General features: G+C 31.4%; 1 protein-coding gene across 1 annotated transcript; it reads left to right on the forward strand.

The window, feature by feature from the left end:
- Nucleotides 1-3,890: 3,890 nt before the first annotated feature.
- On the forward strand, nucleotides 3,891-20,951 carry LOC111701705 (uncharacterized). Its single transcript, XM_023473111.1, has 19 exons — nucleotides 3,891-3,943; nucleotides 4,131-4,186; nucleotides 4,776-4,868; nucleotides 6,269-6,361; nucleotides 7,516-7,574; nucleotides 7,956-7,991; nucleotides 10,453-10,551; nucleotides 11,360-11,411; nucleotides 13,002-13,115; nucleotides 13,430-13,480; nucleotides 13,693-13,760; nucleotides 14,189-14,240; nucleotides 14,593-14,676; nucleotides 15,184-15,284; nucleotides 16,279-16,341; nucleotides 16,556-16,661; nucleotides 16,767-16,859; nucleotides 18,251-18,375; nucleotides 19,659-20,951. The coding sequence occupies exons 1-19, from the start codon at nucleotides 3,913-3,915 to the stop codon at nucleotides 19,750-19,752; spliced, it is 1,470 nt and encodes a 489-aa protein (XP_023328879.1). The 5' UTR covers nucleotides 3,891-3,912; the 3' UTR covers nucleotides 19,753-20,951.
- The last annotated feature ends 500 nt before the right edge of the window (nucleotides 20,952-21,451 follow it).

The following is a 21,451-nucleotide window of genomic DNA, read 5'->3' on the forward strand; positions in this document are numbered from 1 at the left end:
CGCACTCTTTCTGATATTTCCTGATTTGTATGTTGGTTTGATTTTGAATAAAACTGTTAGTTGGCAGTATATGTCCTGTCCACAACGGTTACGATTGGCTGATTTTACGTTACGCTGTTGTAAACTTGTAACCAAGGTTAAGGTTAAGGAACAGGGAACAGAATTAAAACAGATGGAGGGGGTGCTTTTAGTTCCATTATAATGAACACAGGGGATTTCGAGAAGCGGGGGGGGGGGTGCTGTGCTTAGAAGATGCAGCATGCTGCAGTAAACAGCATCTTAATAGTTCAGCATGCTACAGTAAACAGGATCCTGAAGATGCATCATGCTGTTGTAAACAGCATCTTAATGATTCAGCATGCTGCAGTAAACAGGATCTTAAAGATGCATCATGCTGCAGTAAACAGCATCTTCAGCTGCATCTTAAAGATACAATATCCTGCAGAAAACAATATTTTAAAAGGTGCAGAATGCTGCAGTAAAAGCATCTCAGAAGATGGACCATGCTGCAGTAAACAGCGTCTGAAAAATACAGCATGCTGCAGTAAACAGCATCTTATGGATACAGCATGCTGGAGTAAACAACAATTTAAAAGATGCAGCCCGCTGCAGTAAACAACATCTTAGAAGATGCAGCATGCTGCAGTAAACAGCATCTTATAAGATGCAGCATGCTGCAGTAAACAGCATCTTACAAGATGCAGCATGCTGCAGTAAAAGCATCTTATAATTGATGCAGCATGCTACAGTAAACAGCATATTAGAAGATGCAGGATGTTACAGAATCTTTAAAAACATCTTGAAGATCCAGCATAATGCAGTATACAACATTTTAGAAGATGCTGCATGTTACAGTGAAAAACATTTATCTAACCAATGAGAGCTGCGGATTGTTTTACAAGTAGTTCAATATGCTACAGACAGGGAGGAATGATTTTGCATTCTTTATATTGCTAAAAACCTGATGACCTTAACATTCTTAGGTACACATTCCGTCAAGCACTAGAAATTCATGAAATCAAGCAGAAACACATACTTTCATTCTAATACAGTAATAAAAAGATTAGGAAATAAAGGTAGATAGTTATAAGGTATAGAACAAAGATTGAGGCTTCATAGACGACTGTACGGAATTTATACTGTCTGTTTCCTTATATTCACGATTCCCTGCAACTGTAAACTTGTTTCTTGGGATTCTCATATTATATGGGTTTCAGGTCGTCTTTACACTTTCATCCTTTGTGGGTAACGCTGCACATCTTACATTTTTTTATTCAATAAATTAGATTTTTCAGATTTCCTGATTGTCTGAAACTAAGAACTTAAAATTAGAATATTAGAATACTAACTAGACCGAAATGTTTAAGATTAGGCCGTAAATTTGCGAAATTGAAGTTTCGCCAATTACGCGAAATCCTACGAAATTACACGAAATGAAAATTATTTCGCGTAACCGCACGTAATTTCGCGTAAGTGAATAATCTATTACGTTGAAAACCCCAGTCTTCTCAAATTCGCCACAAATCCATAGAAGATAATACACGTAGTAGGTATTTCAATTCTATAAATAAGTATGGTTAACAACAATGCATTGATATAAATTGATGATACATAAATGTTAACAATGTTTTTTTTATATTATAAAACATCCTTACTATTTGAGGATGGTGGGGTAAATTGAGGCGTCTGGTTATCAAGAATAAAACATCATTTAAACTTCTGAAATAAAATGACAATTGATTTCAAATATCTAAATCACTATTTTAAGGGGTTTAAATTGTTTTTTTTTTTTGATGCAAGGGTACAGCACGTGTACTTACCAAATTGTAATTACAAAATGGTCGTTACCAAATTGTCGTGCCAAATGGTCGTTACCAAATTGTCGTGCCAAATTGTCGTTACCAAGTTGGCATTACCAAATTGTCATTACCAAATTGTCGTTACCAAGTTGGCATTACCAAATTGTCATTACCAAATTGTCCTTACCAAATTGACGTTACCAAAAATCCGCCCGTCGTCAGAATGTCCATTATTACTTTACCTGCAGATATTAGTATTAATACCTAATGACTTCTTCGTTATTACTAACTTGACATATAAGAAATGTTATAGAATTGGTAAAATCTATGAAAATAAAGTATTAAACCGTTGTAAACAATAAATAAACAATAGAAACTAAGTATAGAAATGAGGAAGTCTAGAAAGTCCCGGATCCAGGGGGAGAGAGTATAATAGAGAGAAGAAACCTCTGTGTGACATTTGACCTTACACCATCCTCCTTCCTATCTTCTAAACTAACTATTTATCCATCTACGCGCTATCCATCTATCGTTAAGTCCTGTGTACGCGCGTATGTTCTAATACGCGCTGCAGTTAAGTTTACAATCCTATAGAACGCGGGCTTTGAATAAAGAGCTCGCAACTCATTTACTTCGCGTTTGAATTAAAGAGACGAGTGATGTTGAGAAATTGAAGAAAACCGTTCTCATGTTAATCTTTTTAAGTGCATAGTAAGAAATAGGAGAAACATGTTGGAAATAATGCTTTTAATTGCATTCTCCTAAATTAATACTCCTAGCTTTCCAGTTTGATGAATTATACAGATGAATATCAGCAAGAAAGTATCTATTATACAGATGAATATCAGTAAGAAAGTATCCATTATACAGATGAATATCAGCAAGAAAGTATTTATTATACAGATGAATATCAGCAAGAAAGTATCTATTATACAGATGAATATCAGTAAGAAAGTATCTATTATACAGATGAATATCAGCAAGCAAGTATCTACTATAGAGATGAATATCCGCAAGAAAGTATCTATTATCAAATTATTTCAGTGATGACACTCTGATTGGTTGTTGGATCAAACTAATAATCAAAATCCTTTCTTTTTATTTCCATTAAGTCCCGGTTGAAAAAAAGAATTAAATCGATGGAATTATGGATTATTTTTGAGGAAAAGAATTCCCGTCTTTTACTGTTTTATCAATTAAATCTGAAAAAATAATAATTCCTTTTAAAACGTCTTAACTATTTTACAATAATTCTCATCTTCCCTTCCCCGCCTTTATAGCTCATCAATTTGTTCATAAATGCGAGGTTTGATATTTATTTATTAAAATAAAAAACACTTTAAATATATTTTTAAAAAGTCAGTATAGAAAAATAAAACAGGGAATATCAACTTTTCCTTAGAGTAGCTTAATTTTGTGCCTGCAAAGAAGTTTAAAAGATTAAAAAGCAATATAACAGATTTACACAATTTAGATGTTTGACATAATAGAATAGAATAGAATACAAGTAATACAATTAATATAATAAAAAAACATCTGTAAGGGGGAAGAAGGGCTTTATTTTATTGTTAAACTGACACATAGCATCGTTGATTAATAGATAGATATAGATAGATAGATAGATAGCTAAAGTTTATTGCTAGAATACATGTATCATGTATACAGAACGAGTTTACAATTACAAATTGATGATTATTTTAACAGTACAAGTATAAAGCAATTAGGTGGAAAATAGCTCTTGTCAGTTTTAATTAATTATTATGTAAAATGTGAATTTGTTATATTTCCGAACATTTGTTTCTTCCCAAGGCTGAAATTCCATATTCTATATGATCGAAATGGTTAGTTTAATATTACTAGGAAGAATATTTTTACACTTGACAAAGCAAAAACTATTGGTATATAGATATAATATTAAAGTATTATAACGAGTAGATATAATATTAAAGTATTATAACGAGTAGATATAATATTAAAGTATTGCAACTAAAAAGTTCCTTGATTTCGCTCCTCATATTATTTGATGTTTGATATAAATTGTTATTGAAAGGATAAATTTGGTGTTGTTTTTAAAATAAACTTGTCAAGAAAACATAATCTGAATTCCAGAAGAATGAGATTGCTTTACTTCATATTAATATCAGGTATAGTAATTGATATAAATATTATATTTTTGTGGGTATTAAAATAAAGGAAAATATCTTAATTATTGAAATTTTAAAGTTTAATCACCTCCCAATGAGGTTTTTTTTTATAAATGCGTGGTATGGATTGCATCACTTTTTATTATACTGCTAAATTGATTTGTGTAATTTTGTTTTTATTGTCAAGGTTTTCTTCGCGTAACCTGCAGTAAACCAAACAATTTCAGGTCATCAATTAATCAGGTTACTACTTTTTTCTTATAACATTTTTTTATACTTGATTCGTACTTCCAAGTACAGAGATTACTATCCTTTTTCAGTGCTACTTTTAAAAGTCAAAATCATCTAGCTGTGTAACTTTAAAATTCATGATTATTTTAGCAAACATTTTTTAATTAACTTCCTGTATTCTTCTTTGTGTTCGATCAAAAATATTTCTTGCATTTTACTCATCCTTTCCTTGTTAGGCCAGGGACGTGGAAGGAATGTCGGTCTATAAACTCAAATCATTCCCTGTCCTTGGCTGGTATTTTATTTCAATGGAAGAAACGCTTAATTTCATAAATTGGATGTGGGTGTGTTGAAAGGAAGCTATGGGTTGTATTTTTTTGTATACTTTTTGATGACAATACAATTTTCAGTATGAAAAATAATTTTTGGGCGGCAAAATAAAAAATGTACGTAACTTTATTGTACGTTTGTGATTTGCATTCATCAATTTCTTATGTTACGGAATATGTACTCCGAAATAATAACGTTATTTTTGTTAAATGATACGTTATAAGTTTTGCGTAAGTTTATTCACACAAAAAAAAAATTGTGTTATTATTAGGTGTTGAAATCTCTGCAGGAAAATGAGACTCCTGTCCTAGTTCAAAAGAAAGATAGACTTAGACCAAAGATAATTACTAAATTTGATTTCCAGGTAATCTTTAGGTGGAGTTTCAGATTTGTGTGGAATAGAAATAAAACTGTTACATACAGGGTTACCCACAAAGGATGAGACTTCAGAGACGATTGTACGGAATTTATACTGTCTGTTTCCTTATATTCATGATTCCCTGCAGCTCTAAACTTGTTAGTTTCTTTGCCAAATCATTAAATAGACCATTAGATTATTATATCTCAGGCTGAATACATAAATTAACATTTGGTTTGTCACATTTCAAGACTTTTCGGTCGTCTTTACAGTCTCATCCTAAGTGGGTAACCCTTTATTAGACTCCATGCTTTTACTTGCTTGCTGTTTGCTTTATGACAATTCAACAAAACCACTTTACAAAAGTGAATTGCAAATTTCTACTGCAGAACATATTGGAATTATCAGAATCAAACCCCCTTTAAGATGAAAACGACAATATTTTCCACATTATTGATCAGATAAAGGTTTTAATACCAATAACAACAATTAGATTTATCCGATAAAGGAATTGAGTTTTTGTCACAAACTCTGATTTTCTTATCCCTATATCTTTGCATTTCAATGTTGTAGACTTTAGATATTTCAAACTATGAATTATTTTAGATCAAATAATGATAGTTTGAAATATCAAAGGTTTACACCATCAGGTTGAAAAGATATAGCGATTGTAAAATCATAATTTGTGGCAAAAACTCAGTTCCTTATTCTAAATTTCATTTTAAGCAGATATTGGTTTTCTTATCGTATGAGTATGAAGCTTATAAGACTATAAGACTGGATGGAGACAACGATTATAATAGCCCCCATGATTAGGGCAGGGCACGTTCAATTTATTTGATTTTTTAGGTATCAGTTCGTTCTTAGCTAAGAACTGAAATTTTTGTTCAGTTTACGGATTTTTGTTCTTTCTTAAAGTTACCGTATAGTAAACGTTAATTATATTATGGGCGTCCACGGTCGCCAATCGTTTACGCTTAATGCAATATAATTAATGTAAATATATCGCCCGAGTGGGAAAACAGAAGACAAAATTGAAAAACATAAAACAAGCAATGATTTATTACTTATTAAGTTTCATGAAATTTTTAGCAGAAAATAATTAACGAAATTTTGCATTATTTTTAAAAAGCATTTTCTGTTCTGTGTTTTTATGAACCGGTATTTTTATGTTTTCACCATTCTTTCTGTAATTTTATATAAAACCTGCAATTCTTTAATAGAACGTTGCCCAGTCCTATCCCTAATTATCTGCACTTAGAAACGTATGTAGCGAGAACCAGAAAGCTCTGGAATTGAAGAATGATTTTTGACTTAAGTTATTACTTTTAATAGTTTAATGAACATGAAACATTATTGCAATTTAACACATGATAGCATGGAGTTTTAAGCGTTAAAAATTCCAGAGGATGGATAGATCATCGGGAATGAAGACTCCGGCTCCAATAATGGTTTCTACAGGACTAACTGTTACTCAACAAGAACGAATACCAAAAGAGGTAAAAATATTTTTGTAAATGATTTAAAAAGGGTTTCGAAATTTTTATCCTTTCATTTTATACATTATGTATATATTACAGATTACAGATCCGTATTGTCACACCCCTCACATCTTTTTTCAAATCCTCATATAATTATAGTTCTCGATAATAATATATATATATATATATATATAATAAATAAGTAATAATATTATTTATCATTTATTTATTAACGATCAATCTTTTATAATTATTACGCACGTTTACAGCGGTTTCAAGAAAACGTTATAACCTTGCAGCAATATGACATAATCCTGATAGTCATTACACGTATTTCTTGATTACACACGATTATTTACGTCCATTTTAGTATGAAATGTTATGAAAAACTTGCACCATATATATACTATGTATTATATTATATATAATATTATGTAGTTGTGGTTGCGGATAATGGATATATTTAAATCACTGATTGTTATCGTATAGGTCTTTATAGTCCAGAAAGTGGAAAGTGAAAACCCGACCCTCATTTTTCTATCAATCTGTAGCCATTCTGTATTCTAATCTGTAAAAATTCATAGATCAATTAGAGATTAACCTCTTGGAAGATATTAAACCTTTCTACGTACGTGAACGGTAATTTCCCAGAGAACGATTTTTGGACCCCCTCTCCCCCCGGGCCCCACCCTCATATGGTTATCATTTGTCATATGGCTGCAGCGCCCGGGCGCCTATCCTGTCCTAGCCATGGTGCTCGGTCCCTAGCCTGTCCTAGTCGCAGCACTCGGCCCCCTAGCCTGTCCTAGCCGCAGCGCAAGGCCCAGAAAACAAACTATGAGTTCTGTTAGATGAAAAAATCTAAGTTTGAAATATCAAAGGTTTACATCATTAGGTGGAAAAAATATAGGTATTAGCAAATCAGAGTTTGTTACAAAGACTCAATTCCTTATGCTATCAAGATATCAATTTTTGTGTTCCTTTAAATTGTTTGTTTTTATTTGCGGGTTCTCTGTGAAAGTGGCTGGCGCATTTCTTGCTTAGAAGAAGTAATTACGAAATTATCTGATTATAACACTTATCGAGTAAGAAAGACGACGATATCTTCGACAATTTTGGCGAGAGTAAGGTTTCAAATAGAACACCTATTTTTAAAATTAATGACTGTTAAGATTGGATTTACTGGGTTGGAGAGTGCAGTAGCCGCAGCGCCCATCGTGCAGGGCATTAGGGATACTTACATAATGTTATTCATTTTTCAATTCTTTCAATGATTTAATTGAATTTTGTCATTTAATAATTTAGTCATTCAGTATAGTCTATTCATTTATTATTTTAGGCATTTATTTATTAACTCATTTAATAATATAGCCATTTAATCATTTAGCAATTAGGTAATTATTCATTTTGTGATTTAGTCATCAATCCTTTAGCTTTTTAGTTACTCATTAGTTTAGTAATTCATTATTTTAGTCATTTAGTCATTTGGTCATTTAGAAATTTAATCGTTTAAATCATGATATCTTTTCAAATAGAATTACTCGTTACATTGGTTTCACTCTTTTCTAACATAGTAATTATTATTTAAAAAACACATCATGTTTGGTACCAGGGTTCCAGATGATCCTTCAGACAACGTAATACATAGGTAGTATTTTATCTAATAAATCTCAAATTTTTATCATATTCATCAGAGATTTTCTTTCAAGGTTTAAAACTTCTTAGTTATGAAAGAAACCATATACCCTTGTTGTTATTTATTAAATTGTATTGGTCTCATGTTTACACAAAACTACGTCAAGTATTAGCTAGATACATTATTGTTAAAACGTAGGTGGGGCGTAGATATGACAATTATATGTTAGGTTGACTAGTTGGTTAATTGGCTAGGTGGTTCATAGGTTAGTTGGTTTGTTATTTGGTTGATTTGTTGATTAATTGGTTCCTTGGTTAGGCTCCTTAACTCGGACACAGTAGTCACAAATAATCAGTAAATAGATGAATTTTAAACCTGCAAAAAAATGCAGGTATAGTAAAAATAAATGGCAATGTATTAATGTAGTTGAATATTTAATAATATATCTTACTAGTTTTTCGCGTTGGAGTGAAAAGGAGTGATTAAGGGTCTGAGGGGTTTGATTCAAAAGTTTATAAATACTTCTGAAAATATAAACCCGGTTGTTTAAGTGAAATTTACTATGGATTGCAAAGTTATTTACGAATTTGATCTTTCACTTGGTAAAACGTTTCACTGTTTGTTGTTTCGGAAAGAAGGGTAGAGTCAGGGGAAATTGTTTGGTTTGGATTTGGGACTGGTAAGGCAACATTATGTAAGGGGGTTATAGGAGATAGGTTCATGTTCATCAATTATACAATATATACAATATGCATAAGTATTGAACCAGAACTTTTTGTAAAAATGAATGTGTCATATTTTTAGTATTTATTGCGGAATTTGCAATTGATGACATTTCTAATTAATATGATAAAACATTGAAGAGTTTTTTGGAAAAACTTTTTGCTAGCAGTTCATGTTTTTACTATCTAAATCTATAGATATAAAGTTGTAATCTCGGTTTGTCTGTCTATCTGTTTGTTTGTTTGTCAGATCATAACTCAGGAACTCCTGGACTAATTTGCCTCAAATTTTGATTGGGGAACTCGGGAAACCCACAGAAATGTTCTTGGCTTAGTTTTGAGATTCTAAAATGAGTGGGTCGAATTTTATGGCGAAAACTTATTTACGGCCGGTAAAAAAAAACGAGCATGTGCGGGTTTACGGCGGGAGTAACTATGAGTACCCTGTGCAACGCTGGGTTCCCAAGCTAGTATGTATTTAAAGTTGTATGTCTGTCTGTTTGTTTTTTTGTTTATCAGATCGTAACTCAGGAACTCTCGGACAATTTTGCCTCAAATTTTGATTGGGGAACTCGGGAGAGTCACAGGAATGTTAATAGCTTGGTTTTTAGATTCTAAGTTTAGTCGACTTTTAGCGGAAAAATAGCTAAAATCGTAATATACGACCAAGTGCGGGTAAACAGGGGAGAAACTATGTGTAACCCGTCAATGCTGGGTTCTCAAGCATGTTTATTAATAAATAAGTAAATTGGGATTGGATGTTGTTATACTATCCATTGTATTCAATATAAATATGTAATTAATTTTATATATGTTTATGCAGGTTTTTGTATCGTCCGTTACACTCATGAACACTGTAAATTCAATTGAACTGAGTTTGTATGACATGAATATGTGTTTTCCACTTTCATTGTAAATCTTAAAATCTGAAATAAAAATAAAATTTACAACAATGAGATACGAAATTTTCGTGGCAAAGATCAAAAGCGTCGATAAAATTTGATACAATTCAATTGAAAACAATAATACCACATATGACATATATAATAAATACTAGCTGAAATGCCCGGCGTTGACCGTGGAATTTTGAAGAAAATCGACAAATATTTATACATGAGCGAAGAGCTTTATCATATATATATATATATCTATATCTTTACTTAAATAAATATGTACTTAGATAAGTAGAAACACTTCTTACAGAGACTGTAGCCCGAAATCAAGTGACACCACTTTTGTAGAGTGGCATGTTGATTCACAATGGCACTCTATAAACCTTTGATTTTAATTATTAATAACTTTGTATGTAAGCTATGTAGGCAACTAGGATTATTGTGAAAAATATATACCTGGACAACGCTGGCACTTCAGTTAGCAAAAAATTAAATATTTATTTATTCTGAAAGTTGTGAAATTATTCGGAAATATTTTTTAAAACTACTTTAAATACTAAAATATGTAATAAATAAAAGATTTTTTCAGACTGTAGACGTAATCTTAAGTAATTCCTTGCACTTTAAAAGAGTTAGATGTCCGATTCACAACGGTAACAATAAAAGCTTTGTCTAATTAAGAATTGAATATTTTTAACTACAGCTTCTCGAGCAAAAGTAACTTGCACATTTATGCTGCAGAAATAAGGGAGGAACTTTTCGGAAATAAGCAGTTAACCAGATAGAAAATCGAAGTGAATCGGGCATGTCCCTAAAAAATGAAAAGATACTTGAAATTATGCTTACAATCCCTTTTAGGAACGGTAGGTTTATCAACAATGTATTTGTTCCTGACAATGTTGAACCTGAACTACCTTCGGAGTTTACGGTTTCTTCACAAGAAGTTGAAAACAAAAGGTGAAAATAATCATTATGTTTGCTGAAGTTTTGCATCGATAACGATGCAGAGGGTTTTCTGATATGATTTCTAAACGTTTTTTTTTAATTCATGAAACTATTTTGGAGAATGTTTGGATTTGAAATAACGAAAACGAAACGTCAATAAAGTAAACTTAAGTATAGCAATTTGGCATTACTACTTGCTATTAACGAACGTTTTTTTAACAATGTCACTTTTAAGAACAGTATAGTGTGCCATTATTAAAGCCGGTTGCGGCCGGTTTCATTTGATTCTCTAACAAACAAACGAACAAAAAAATTACTTATTACTTATATATATTATTACTTAATAGCATCCTCTCCATTCCTTTTGATTAAAAAAGAGCCGTGCTTTACTCTCACTTTAAGAAATTAAACTTGTCATATTCTTGGCTATCTTACAAATGGGAAGGTTTGTATAACATCCAAATATGTGTGATTTTTATCTATTAAAAAAAACTAAGCTTCCAAATTTCCAAAATGGCGTTTCGTGCCCATCCCCGATTTTAACTTTTAATTGTTGCTCTATTTGCGGCATGTTTTCTCCTTAAGTTATCAAACAATAACACACAAAAAATGTTCGCGAATTTATCGATTTTCTTTTCGTTGATTTTGAAAATTCTAAATTTATTTGAGGCATATTTTTAATTCTAACCATCCATAAACCTTTCATGGGGTCCTGTGAGGTCCCACATTTTTTTTACTGGAACGGTTAAGCCGTTTAGACGTTTATTGTATATAAGTATGTATATATAGTTGTCTTAAAACAAATAAAAAAATAATTTAGACAACTGCTAAGATCCGGTCGGTCTTACTGGTCTGACAACGACAATGAACAGGAAAACAAAAAATTATGAACAAATAAAAACAAAATCATTCAATGAGACCACCTTTGTTTTCTTAAATGAGAATACCGGCAAGGAGGGATTTTTTGTAAAATTCCAGTTAAAACTTTCAACATTAAAAATTACTGTCTCTGGATTTTCAAAATGTGGTGTACCATTTTTTTACCTTCAAAATTGACGGAGATATCGGAAAATTTGTACCGATTCCAGTTTATTAAAAACCAACATAACGGTTCAAATATTTAGTACCTTGGTCAATGTTAAAGATACAAAGAAGATAGACCACATTTTGAACAGCTCATTAGACTTTCAAATCTTGTTTTGATGCACTTTATATCATTTATCAATTTTAAAAAATCAAAGACAGTATTCAAGTCGTCTCTCAATTGCCATGTTAATTGGAACACCATGTAGAATAAAATATGAGGATTCGTTTGATAACAATAAAATGTTTTACGTTGTAAAATTGCTAAGTACGAGCTAGGGCAAAACCGTTCTTTTACTTATTATTCTCATTAAATCAGGGGCGTACTGGGGAGGAGGAGGGGGCGACAATCCTGTGTACCCCCTAGACATGCCCCTCTAGGCCCCCCTAGAGGCCTGATATATTAAACTTACATTTATACTCTTGTCTTATCAATTGACAATTTGTCCATTTTATGATAATTTCCCAAATTCTTTCTTTAGTCCTTATAAATCTTATTATCGGGGCTTTATTTAAATCCATATCTTAGTTTTTTGGAAAGCCTATGACATAAGGAAACGGATAACGCAAGTTTTACTAAGAAATTTTTGCAAATTATTTCCATACAACCCGATAAAAATTTGCACATCAGGTTATTTAAAATTTTGCAAACACCTTTGCATATTTTAAATGGCATGGTCATTTGGTCAAGGGTTTTTCATAAATGTATATTTTATAATTTTTGGACATTTTTTATTTGCAAAAATTTTTACTTTATAACTGAATTTTCCCAAAAAATCCAATTTTTGCAAATTTGCTATTTTTTGCAGATTTTAAAGTAGAGAGCTTTCCAATGATGTATTATTTGTCATCTTTGGACATCAAACATGACATTTAGAGGGGGTTCAAATTGCCCCCACCCGCCCAGCGTATCCTGGTTTTCAAGTACCCCAGCAGGGATAGGGTTAAGATAGCCCATAAAATTTTGTTATTTAAGCTACAGATATAAAAATTACATTTTTGAAAAGCCCTTGAAAAATGGATTTAAAAATATGTGCCTTAATAGGGTAAATATATTGTGTTTAAAACTGAACTTCTAAATGCGCTTTTTAGTGGGGTAAAAAAACAAATAAAAATTGGCTCGCTTACACACGCAAAAAGTTCACCCCCAAGACTAAGCCCCTGGTACGCCCCTGCATTAAATAATTAAAAAAAAGGAATTCATGTCTTGTGATATTTAGAGTGGGTTCAACTCTTCTCTTAAAATTTTACTTTTTAAAACTGCACTCTCAGATGAACTTTCACTTGAAATGTCACTTCCTAAAAAGCTAATAAAATGATTTTCTGTTTATTAAAAAATATTATATTTTGAAATTTAAATCATAAAAATTTGGTTTGAGGTTGACTACAATCAAAGAGAGGAGAGAAAGCTGCCTTTCAACTTTAACTTTGAAAATTTCTATGCTGGCAGAAAACAAGACATGCTCGATGCAACCGCACTTGAGAGTAGGACGGTAAGCTGTTGAATAGATGTCTAGACTGCAAGAACGCCCAGGATACCTTTGTAAACCGTACATTGAAAACTTTTTTATTGAAAACCTATTTCTACTTAAGTATATTAAATATTTCCAGAAATAACCCCCGAGTACTGTAATATACAGATTATTCTTTGAAAGTGGATTACATGGCCTGTACAATTAGTAAAGGACTAGCGTACAGCATCACTCTATATATAATATAACGTCGTTGGTTTACCCTCAAATTTCCTATAACAGTAAGAAAATTTTCCAGATTTTTATTTATAAATTCAATTATATTTTAAATTCAGAATGAAGTATACTTGAAGCCTGATGATCCCACAAACCTTTATTATGCTGAGGTTAGTTTATTAGATTAATCATTTAACATATAATGTTTTACATAGTACAGTAAAAAATTTGAAAATTTAAAACCAGTTGTAACTTGTAAATTGATCATCCAACAACTATCAAATTATTGTAGGAATAATTTTAACTAATGTTTAACAATGTTTAAATTTTTTTAAACCTTAATTGTTTCGGTGAACGCTTGTTTTTAATTGTGCTTTTTCAGGATCGGCTCGACACTCTTCATTCAGATAGATCTGCATATACATTTGAGCCTGCGGATACACAGTCCGGGTAAACAGGATGTGCATTGTGTGTACATTTATTTTACATATAGCCTAAAAAACTGTAAAGCTTTGAAGGATGCAACTTTAATAAAAATATATCATTTTGCCCTGACATCCCAGGAACTTCACCATTTCATTGAAAAATATTAAGTGAGCAGATGTAGTCAAATACAGCGTAAACTTTTTGACTCAAGTAATGATTTCAAACAGTCCAATGAACAAGAAAGACAGCAATTTTGCAATGTACACTGACCCATTTCACTGAATAAGTACTATTTAATAAACTATAATTTTGGTTTATAACAGCATCTAATAGATTGCTTGAATGTCATCTTTTTTATTTTTCAGTTTATTGGTCCCGCTGTATGTAAAAACCGGTTTTAAGGTCTTTAAGGTTTACATTTGTAAAATTTTCATAAAATTTTAAATATTTAGGTTTTCAATTCTTCCGTCTTCCATTCTCCCAAATTCAGATTTTGAAATAAAGGGACAATCTATGATATTCATAAACATTAAGATGATGATAATGATAATGATAATGATAATGATAATGATAATGATAATGATAATGATAATGATAATGATTCTGATTATGATAATGATAATGATAATGATAATGATAATGATAATGATAATAATAATGACAAAAATGAGGATAATAATGATAATAATGATAATAATGATAATAATGATAATAATAATAATAATGATAATAATGATTATAATGATGATGATAGTAACGATGATGATGACTACAATTATTATAATGATTATGATGCTGATACGTATTATGATGATGATAACATTGGGGTTGATGATTTATGAATATTTGAGAACAGGAGCAAAGCTATCAGATGTGTCCAGGATGTCCAACTTTTAATATTCCTGTTCCTGTCCCAAAATCATCATTTTATCCAACCCAGGTGAAAATTTTCCATTTTTTCAAAAACCAATTTTAGATTGTAAATATTGCTTTTCAACCCAAAATTTTGTAATATTTGTCGTCAGGTTTTGCATTAATATTTAAAAATACTTAAATTCAATATTTTTTCCAAGTAAAATATGTCAATTTTGGCCAAATTTTGGCCAGTCATAAAACTTCCCTCGGGTCATATGAGTTAACACAAAAATAATCGGCCTAGTTGAGTCAGTTGTTTAACGTTTATTATATTCAAACACAAAGACAAGCAATATATATATATAAGGAGATGTAGGATGATAAAGGGGTTGTGTACTAATTCAAAAACAAATACTGAAAGTTTTATTTTTCTTTAGATAATAATATAAAACATGCACATATAACAAAATCAGTATGCCGTAAAGTTAAATTCGTGTTAACTTTTTGTATCCCCGGGTCAGAAAGATTTTAAATCTGCAAAACACTTTTGTATAACTTTTATTTGGAAGTTTTTTTTATCAAATTTTTGCAGGATAGCAGTTATGGCGTTGGAACCAAGAAAGCCGAATCTCTTATTGACCAGATTACAACCAAGATTATTTCAACAGTAGAACCTCTAATTGTCTCCGCAAAGTAAAACACATTAATATATATCAAAATAGTGTTGTTATTCATATTGGTTCGTTATTTCACTTTGGTAAAACTTACAAAATTTTAAGATTGTCTTCAGTGAGGGGAGGAAGGCCAACCACATCAATCTCTAGTCCGAACCACATTCTCCTCATTTTCTCGTCCGAACCTACTCGAAATCCTCGTCCTTTCAATATTATTTTTTTAAAGTGTCCGATCCTTGAAAATATATACATTTTTTTAAATATGGCGACGTTAGGGCATAAAACATGACTAGAATAAAGTTTTCCAAGGATTTTGAGATGTTGGAATCTTCAAATCCACGAGAATGATGTCAAACATTATTTAGGTAAAACTTAAATCTCTTCTGCCTCCATAATGGCTAACCTTCGTGATATAAAATAAATAGAAAAATATTCGGCATACCTCTGCCTATAATTTTCCCTATGAAACCACCCGGAAAAATTCTATGGTTTTCACTATAGTTAACAAAAAAAGATTGAAGTTCTATAAACTTGGAATTATTTGCGGCATTCTACACCAGGAATATCTGAAAATGCGCGTAAAAAAGGTGTACATTTTTAAGGACATTAAACTTGAAATCTTTAATTCAATTGAAACTTTTTACTTTGATTTACAAAAATTTGATATTCCATTTATGTCCTAATGTGGCTTGATTCTTAAAAAATAGTTTTATATGGAAGGATTAGACACTTAAAAAAATAATATTGAAAGGACGAAGATTTCGAGGTGGTACGGACGAGAAAATGAGGAGAATGTGGTTCGGACTAGAGATTGATGTGGTTGGCCTTCCTCCCCTCCTTCAGTTTAAGTTTGATTTTATTAAACTTTGCATTATTGTTATCCTAAAAGAACGAACTAAAAACGATAAACGCTATGCTAAATTTTGGCCCTAAACTTTTCATAACAACGATTAAAACGTGTAATAACTATAGTAGTACTAGTAACAGTTTCTATTAAATCTTATTATGCTCAGATCTTGGCTGAACCCTGTAGATAGCAACGATATATCCGGGACAGAGCAATCTTTTAGTGACAGGTAAAGTATACAGAATTTAAAAAATGTATCTTAAAATAAGCTTCTTAATTTGTAAAATATTTTAGAATTTTTATTTTCAGTTTCAATTTCGAAACATTTTTTTTTATAGTTTGGGAATAATCTAGTTTATATTTTTGATTATAGTTATGGTTATAAAAAATCCAAGTTATTACTGAGATTATTGTTTTTTTAAACTCCTGTCTTTGTATTTTAGGCTGAGTACACTTCCATCAGAGAAGTCTGACATTTCACCATTTATGTTTGCATCAGTAGCAGCAGTAGGACTTGGTGTAGCTACATTAATATCTTCAGGACTTCAGGTATATTAATCTTTATTACAATCAATCTAATTGTAAATCTTATGTTTAAAATCACAAAATTTACCTTTTTCAGTTTTACTCGCCTAAAGCTAAATACACTTATAGGTGATGTCTTTTGGCGTTGGAAGAACATTTTCAAGTGGAAGTAATGGAAGAATAGAAGAGGCTTTAGATGACGATATCTTCAACGAAATTCAGGTTTTAAATCTAATAGTTACTTCAAGTCATTCAGTTTTGTAGTACTTGTTTAAGTTCCAATTCTGGTTCCAGTTCTAGTTTAATTCTTCTTATAACAAAAATGTTGGGGCTGTTGTCCTAGTTCTTGTCCAGATGTCACCCCTACATCGTAATAAATTTAATCTTTCTAGAAGTTTAGAATTTAAAATATGCAATCGTTACAAATTCTTGATCTTAGATTACCCATCCCAGACCTGTTCAGCCGATTCCCTAATCTCATAGTTATTAAATTCAATGATCTGTTAAATAAAGCCTCAGATAACATAGAAATTATGGGATGACTTTCGAATCTCATGTTGCCTTTCGGCAACATTGATTAATAATTGATATATAAAAAAAAGATGAACCTTTTCTGAGATGTTTATTTATACAAAGGCTGTGCACATAGATTCAGTCTGCTTATAAAAAGTCTCATCAATTTTTAGTACATGGTCGACTTTGAAATGTTACAACGCCTTGGGCTTTGATTTTACAGCTCTAACTTACTTTTGCTTTTCTGTAGCCCTTTACATGTACATTTTAGCACTATACAGTAATTGTTGCTAGCTTCAGTGTTAAAGACGTAATTGGCAAAATTCTCATAGATATTTGCTAGGGAGCTCGCAACCTTTATGGATATTTAGATATTTTTCAACATAACCCCAGCAAAACTATCTTTTAAAATTTGGTTTGCACATTTGTTGGTAATTTTTATCAAACTTGAACTAAATCATGTAGGATCATGCGTCAGATGCGTAATATGATAATGTGCTTTCGTAATTGCGACGCAATTGCTTTCTCAGACACATGAGATCTCTCTTTGAACTTTTAATATAGGACAAGCTTCAAGTTTGAGACATGTTTCTTAAATAAAAATGTTCATGAGTATTATATTAAAATTAGCCCATTATGGGAGAAAGCATGATTTAAAGTAAAAAAATTTGCATGTATACTGCTTCGCGTGGAGATTATAAAATGTCCTTCTCCTTTTTTCGTGGTAGAATCTTTCATCTGAAAGGGGCCGGGTATATTTTTCTCAATACAAAGTCGCAAAAAATGTCCCAAAACATCTTCTATTTCGTTCAAATGGGGTGTACAAACAAATAAACACACCCACGTAGTAGTTAGCTGAGTTGAATTTTAGCACTAACTTTTAATACTTTGGGCGCCATTAAAAAAATGATATTTTTAACTTTTCCTTGGGCTGTTTTAGCTCGGTGCTCGGACTCCTATACCTATCCACGCTGATTTATTAGTGAGACTGCAAAGATCAGCGTAGACTAAGTAAAGCCCACTTCTCTTGTCAACCTTACGTGGATTTAGCAGTTCGATCCTTTTCCCCGCAAGTTGACCTAATATCTATCTATCTGTAGGCTGATTATGATCCATCAAACGCCCTGTGTTTACCGCGACATTTCTGTGAGAAAATGAAAAGAAATAAACATATTCTTGACGAATTCCAGAACACTAAGAAGATCGGAAGATGGACAATTGACAGGTTTGCCTTCATTAACTTTTTTTCATAATCAGAATAACTGTTCACAAATTCAAACCCATCTTAGCCGTGAGTTCCTTTTTATTCTTTATAATCAAATTGTCGCCAAAATGAGTAAATTATTTTCAACAAATTTACATTTTTTTACTAAAACAATGATTCTTTGAATTCTCTTCAATTTGGACTAAATTATCTATATTCAAATGCAGTTTATAAAAAAATAAAAAATAAAAAAACTTTCTCGTGTAAAGAAACCAAAACCTCACTCTGAAAAAAGAATACATAAAAACTTATTTGATATCGTGAACTGATGTAATGCATGATATAAAAATCTATTTACTGTGACGCTTATTAACGTCAAGTCTCATGCGTAAAGATAACCTTGGCCCTGGTGTCTCAACTATACCATTGCACAAAGCCTCATGACCTTCAAAATTTGGAAAATTAATATGTAATTAACAAAAGTTCATATTTTGCCAAAAGCAAGAAGGATTAAAAAATATAGATTGGAATCAAATAAATAGAACAAAACAATTCGTAAATTTATTTATTCGAAAACTTATTTTGCTACGATTTAAATGTAAAATGTTCTTTATCATGAGGACAACAATTGTTTAACGTTAGAAACCTTAAAAAGGACCGTAAGCATTATTTCAAGTAACCTTCCTGCAAAGACGGTAATACCGGATTCGCAATGGTATTTTTAAAAGCTTTACCTTGACAAGTTTGAATTAGATATTAATGTTTATAATTTTGCAAACTGCAATCTTTCAATTGTGGTTTTCTTACAAAAGTGAATTGCGCATTTTTAATACAGAAAAACATATTGGAATTAACAAAAATAAACTAAATTTTTTCCACATTATTGATCAGATAAAGGATTTTATGGACCACTGTTGTAAATCGGGCATTGCATGGAGGATCACTTGACATTTCGCTTACAGTTCCTTGAAAACAGACACATCATATTCATTATATTTGATTGCACATTGCTCTCAGTTATGTTTTAATGAATTCGGTCCTATTTTTTTTAAATGGTGAATTCTCCTTTAAACGTAATTGTTCAGTTATTATCTTCCTATAAACTAGCTGAAGTGCCGGGTATTGGCCTTGGAATATAAAAAAACTTATATTTAGATTTTTTAAGCCTTTGTTACCCCAGGAACACCTCTGGGTTCCCTAAAAAAAATTCAGCCCATTTGGTCCAGCCGTTTAGCCGGCTATAGGGAACATATATATGAATGTCTTGTTTTACTTTTTGTGGATTTTTATCTGTTTTATTTCAGATTGTTCGACACAGACACTGTTTATAAGAAAGGAGAAGCACCGTTCTACAATCAGTGTAATCTTAGAGAATGTATTTATTCGCTTTTATCATAATTCATTATATTGATAAAAATACTGTTTTTATACAGGGTTACCCGCAAAGAATTAGAGTTTGGGACAACACTTATTGTGACTGTTCTTTATATTTATGATTCCTTACAACTTTAAACTTGTTTCTTTTCATGCCAATTAAACCACCTGAGAAAGTCACATTCTAAGAGTTTCAGGTCGTCTTTACAGTCCCATCCTTTGTGGGTAACACTGTCTATCCTTATAATATTTACAACAAGTTGAAAAATCATGGAAATAATGAATCTTTAATCTAATCGTTTACACTTAAGAAATTTTTCTTTGGAAAAATAGTCTTATGGTAAAATTTCATTGGTAATTAGTCACTTAATAAGTTACTTCGGGTGGTGTCTTTGTAAAGCCTTTAACCACCGATTGATACTGCATTACTAAAGCAGGAAATTGTTTGAAAGTTATACAAATGTCAAATATTTTGTAAAATGTAAAATGGTGCATGATACTATCGTGTTGTTTTGTTAAATCAAATATCAAGGCTTTAATATATTTTATTTTGTTGTCCACCCGGTTATTTCATATCTAGTCTTATTTGTTTTTATTTTCGTAAATCTTAGTCAATTGTTCAAAATGGTAATATTTAAAAATCGTTTTAGCAATATATAGGAAAGCTGAAAAAAAGAGAATGGCTTTTTTTTGCTATTAAAGTCGATCCACACATCTCAGATTCTCAAACCCGAGCTAAAAACATTCCAGTGTTTTTCCGAGTTACAGGATACAAATTTGAGGCAAATAGGTCAAGAGGCTCATTAGTTATAATCGGACATGCAAACAAACAAACACAATAACAGAGATTACAACTTTATTTGTATTCTAGCTTGGGAACCCAGCACTGTCAAAGTTACTAAAAATTACTCCCGCCGTTTATCCAAACTTGAACGATTTTACGGGAAACAAATTTTTTGCTATTAAAGTCGTCCCAAACTTGACTTAGAAACTCAAAATCAAGCTAAGAACGTTCCTGTTGGTCTCCCGAATTCCCGAATCAAAGTTTGAGGCACATCGGACATACCGGGAATATATATATATTAAAAAACATTTTGAACAATGACTCTGGTTTAATCATATATGTTTTTAAGTGCAATTAGTGCAGTTTATGCCCATATTTCAAATTTTTTATACCAACAAATGTACTATACAGTTTTTGCCAAGATAAAATTTAATCTTTATGTTCAGTTTATTTACAGCAATTGCGTTTTACAAAGAACGTACACAGAAATAGGACTAGACACATTCTGAATTTTTTAGCTGTTTGTTAACGGTTAGTTTTCACCGGTAAACAAATTGTTTTCAGGAAGCCGTTCGTTTTTTAGCTAAAAACGTATATGTTCCTTTTTTAAAAGGTTTCGTTAGTTAACGATATTGATATTATTAACGACGTTAACGGCAAATATATTAGATATTCTTAACGGCGTGAGTCATCAACGAGCCGTTGCCAATTAAAACTTAAAATGTGAGATAGGCCAGAAGCGCCCTGGAAGCCTAGTATAATACAAAGGAACTAAGTTTTTGCGTGAATACGAATTTTCTCACCCATATATATTTGCAACCTNACGTTTAACGTTCACGTTATATAGAATATATCCAAACGTTACACATTATTGTAACGTAACGTACAAAAACGTACATTTTACGTTATGTTACACTATCGTTGACATCTCTAGCCTAG

The sequence above is a fragment of the Eurytemora carolleeae genome, unplaced genomic scaffold (genome assembly GCF_000591075.1).
Source record: "Eurytemora carolleeae unplaced genomic scaffold, Eaff_2.0 scaffold144, whole genome shotgun sequence".
In the NCBI taxonomy this organism is placed as follows: domain Eukaryota; kingdom Metazoa; phylum Arthropoda; class Copepoda; order Calanoida; family Temoridae; genus Eurytemora; species Eurytemora carolleeae.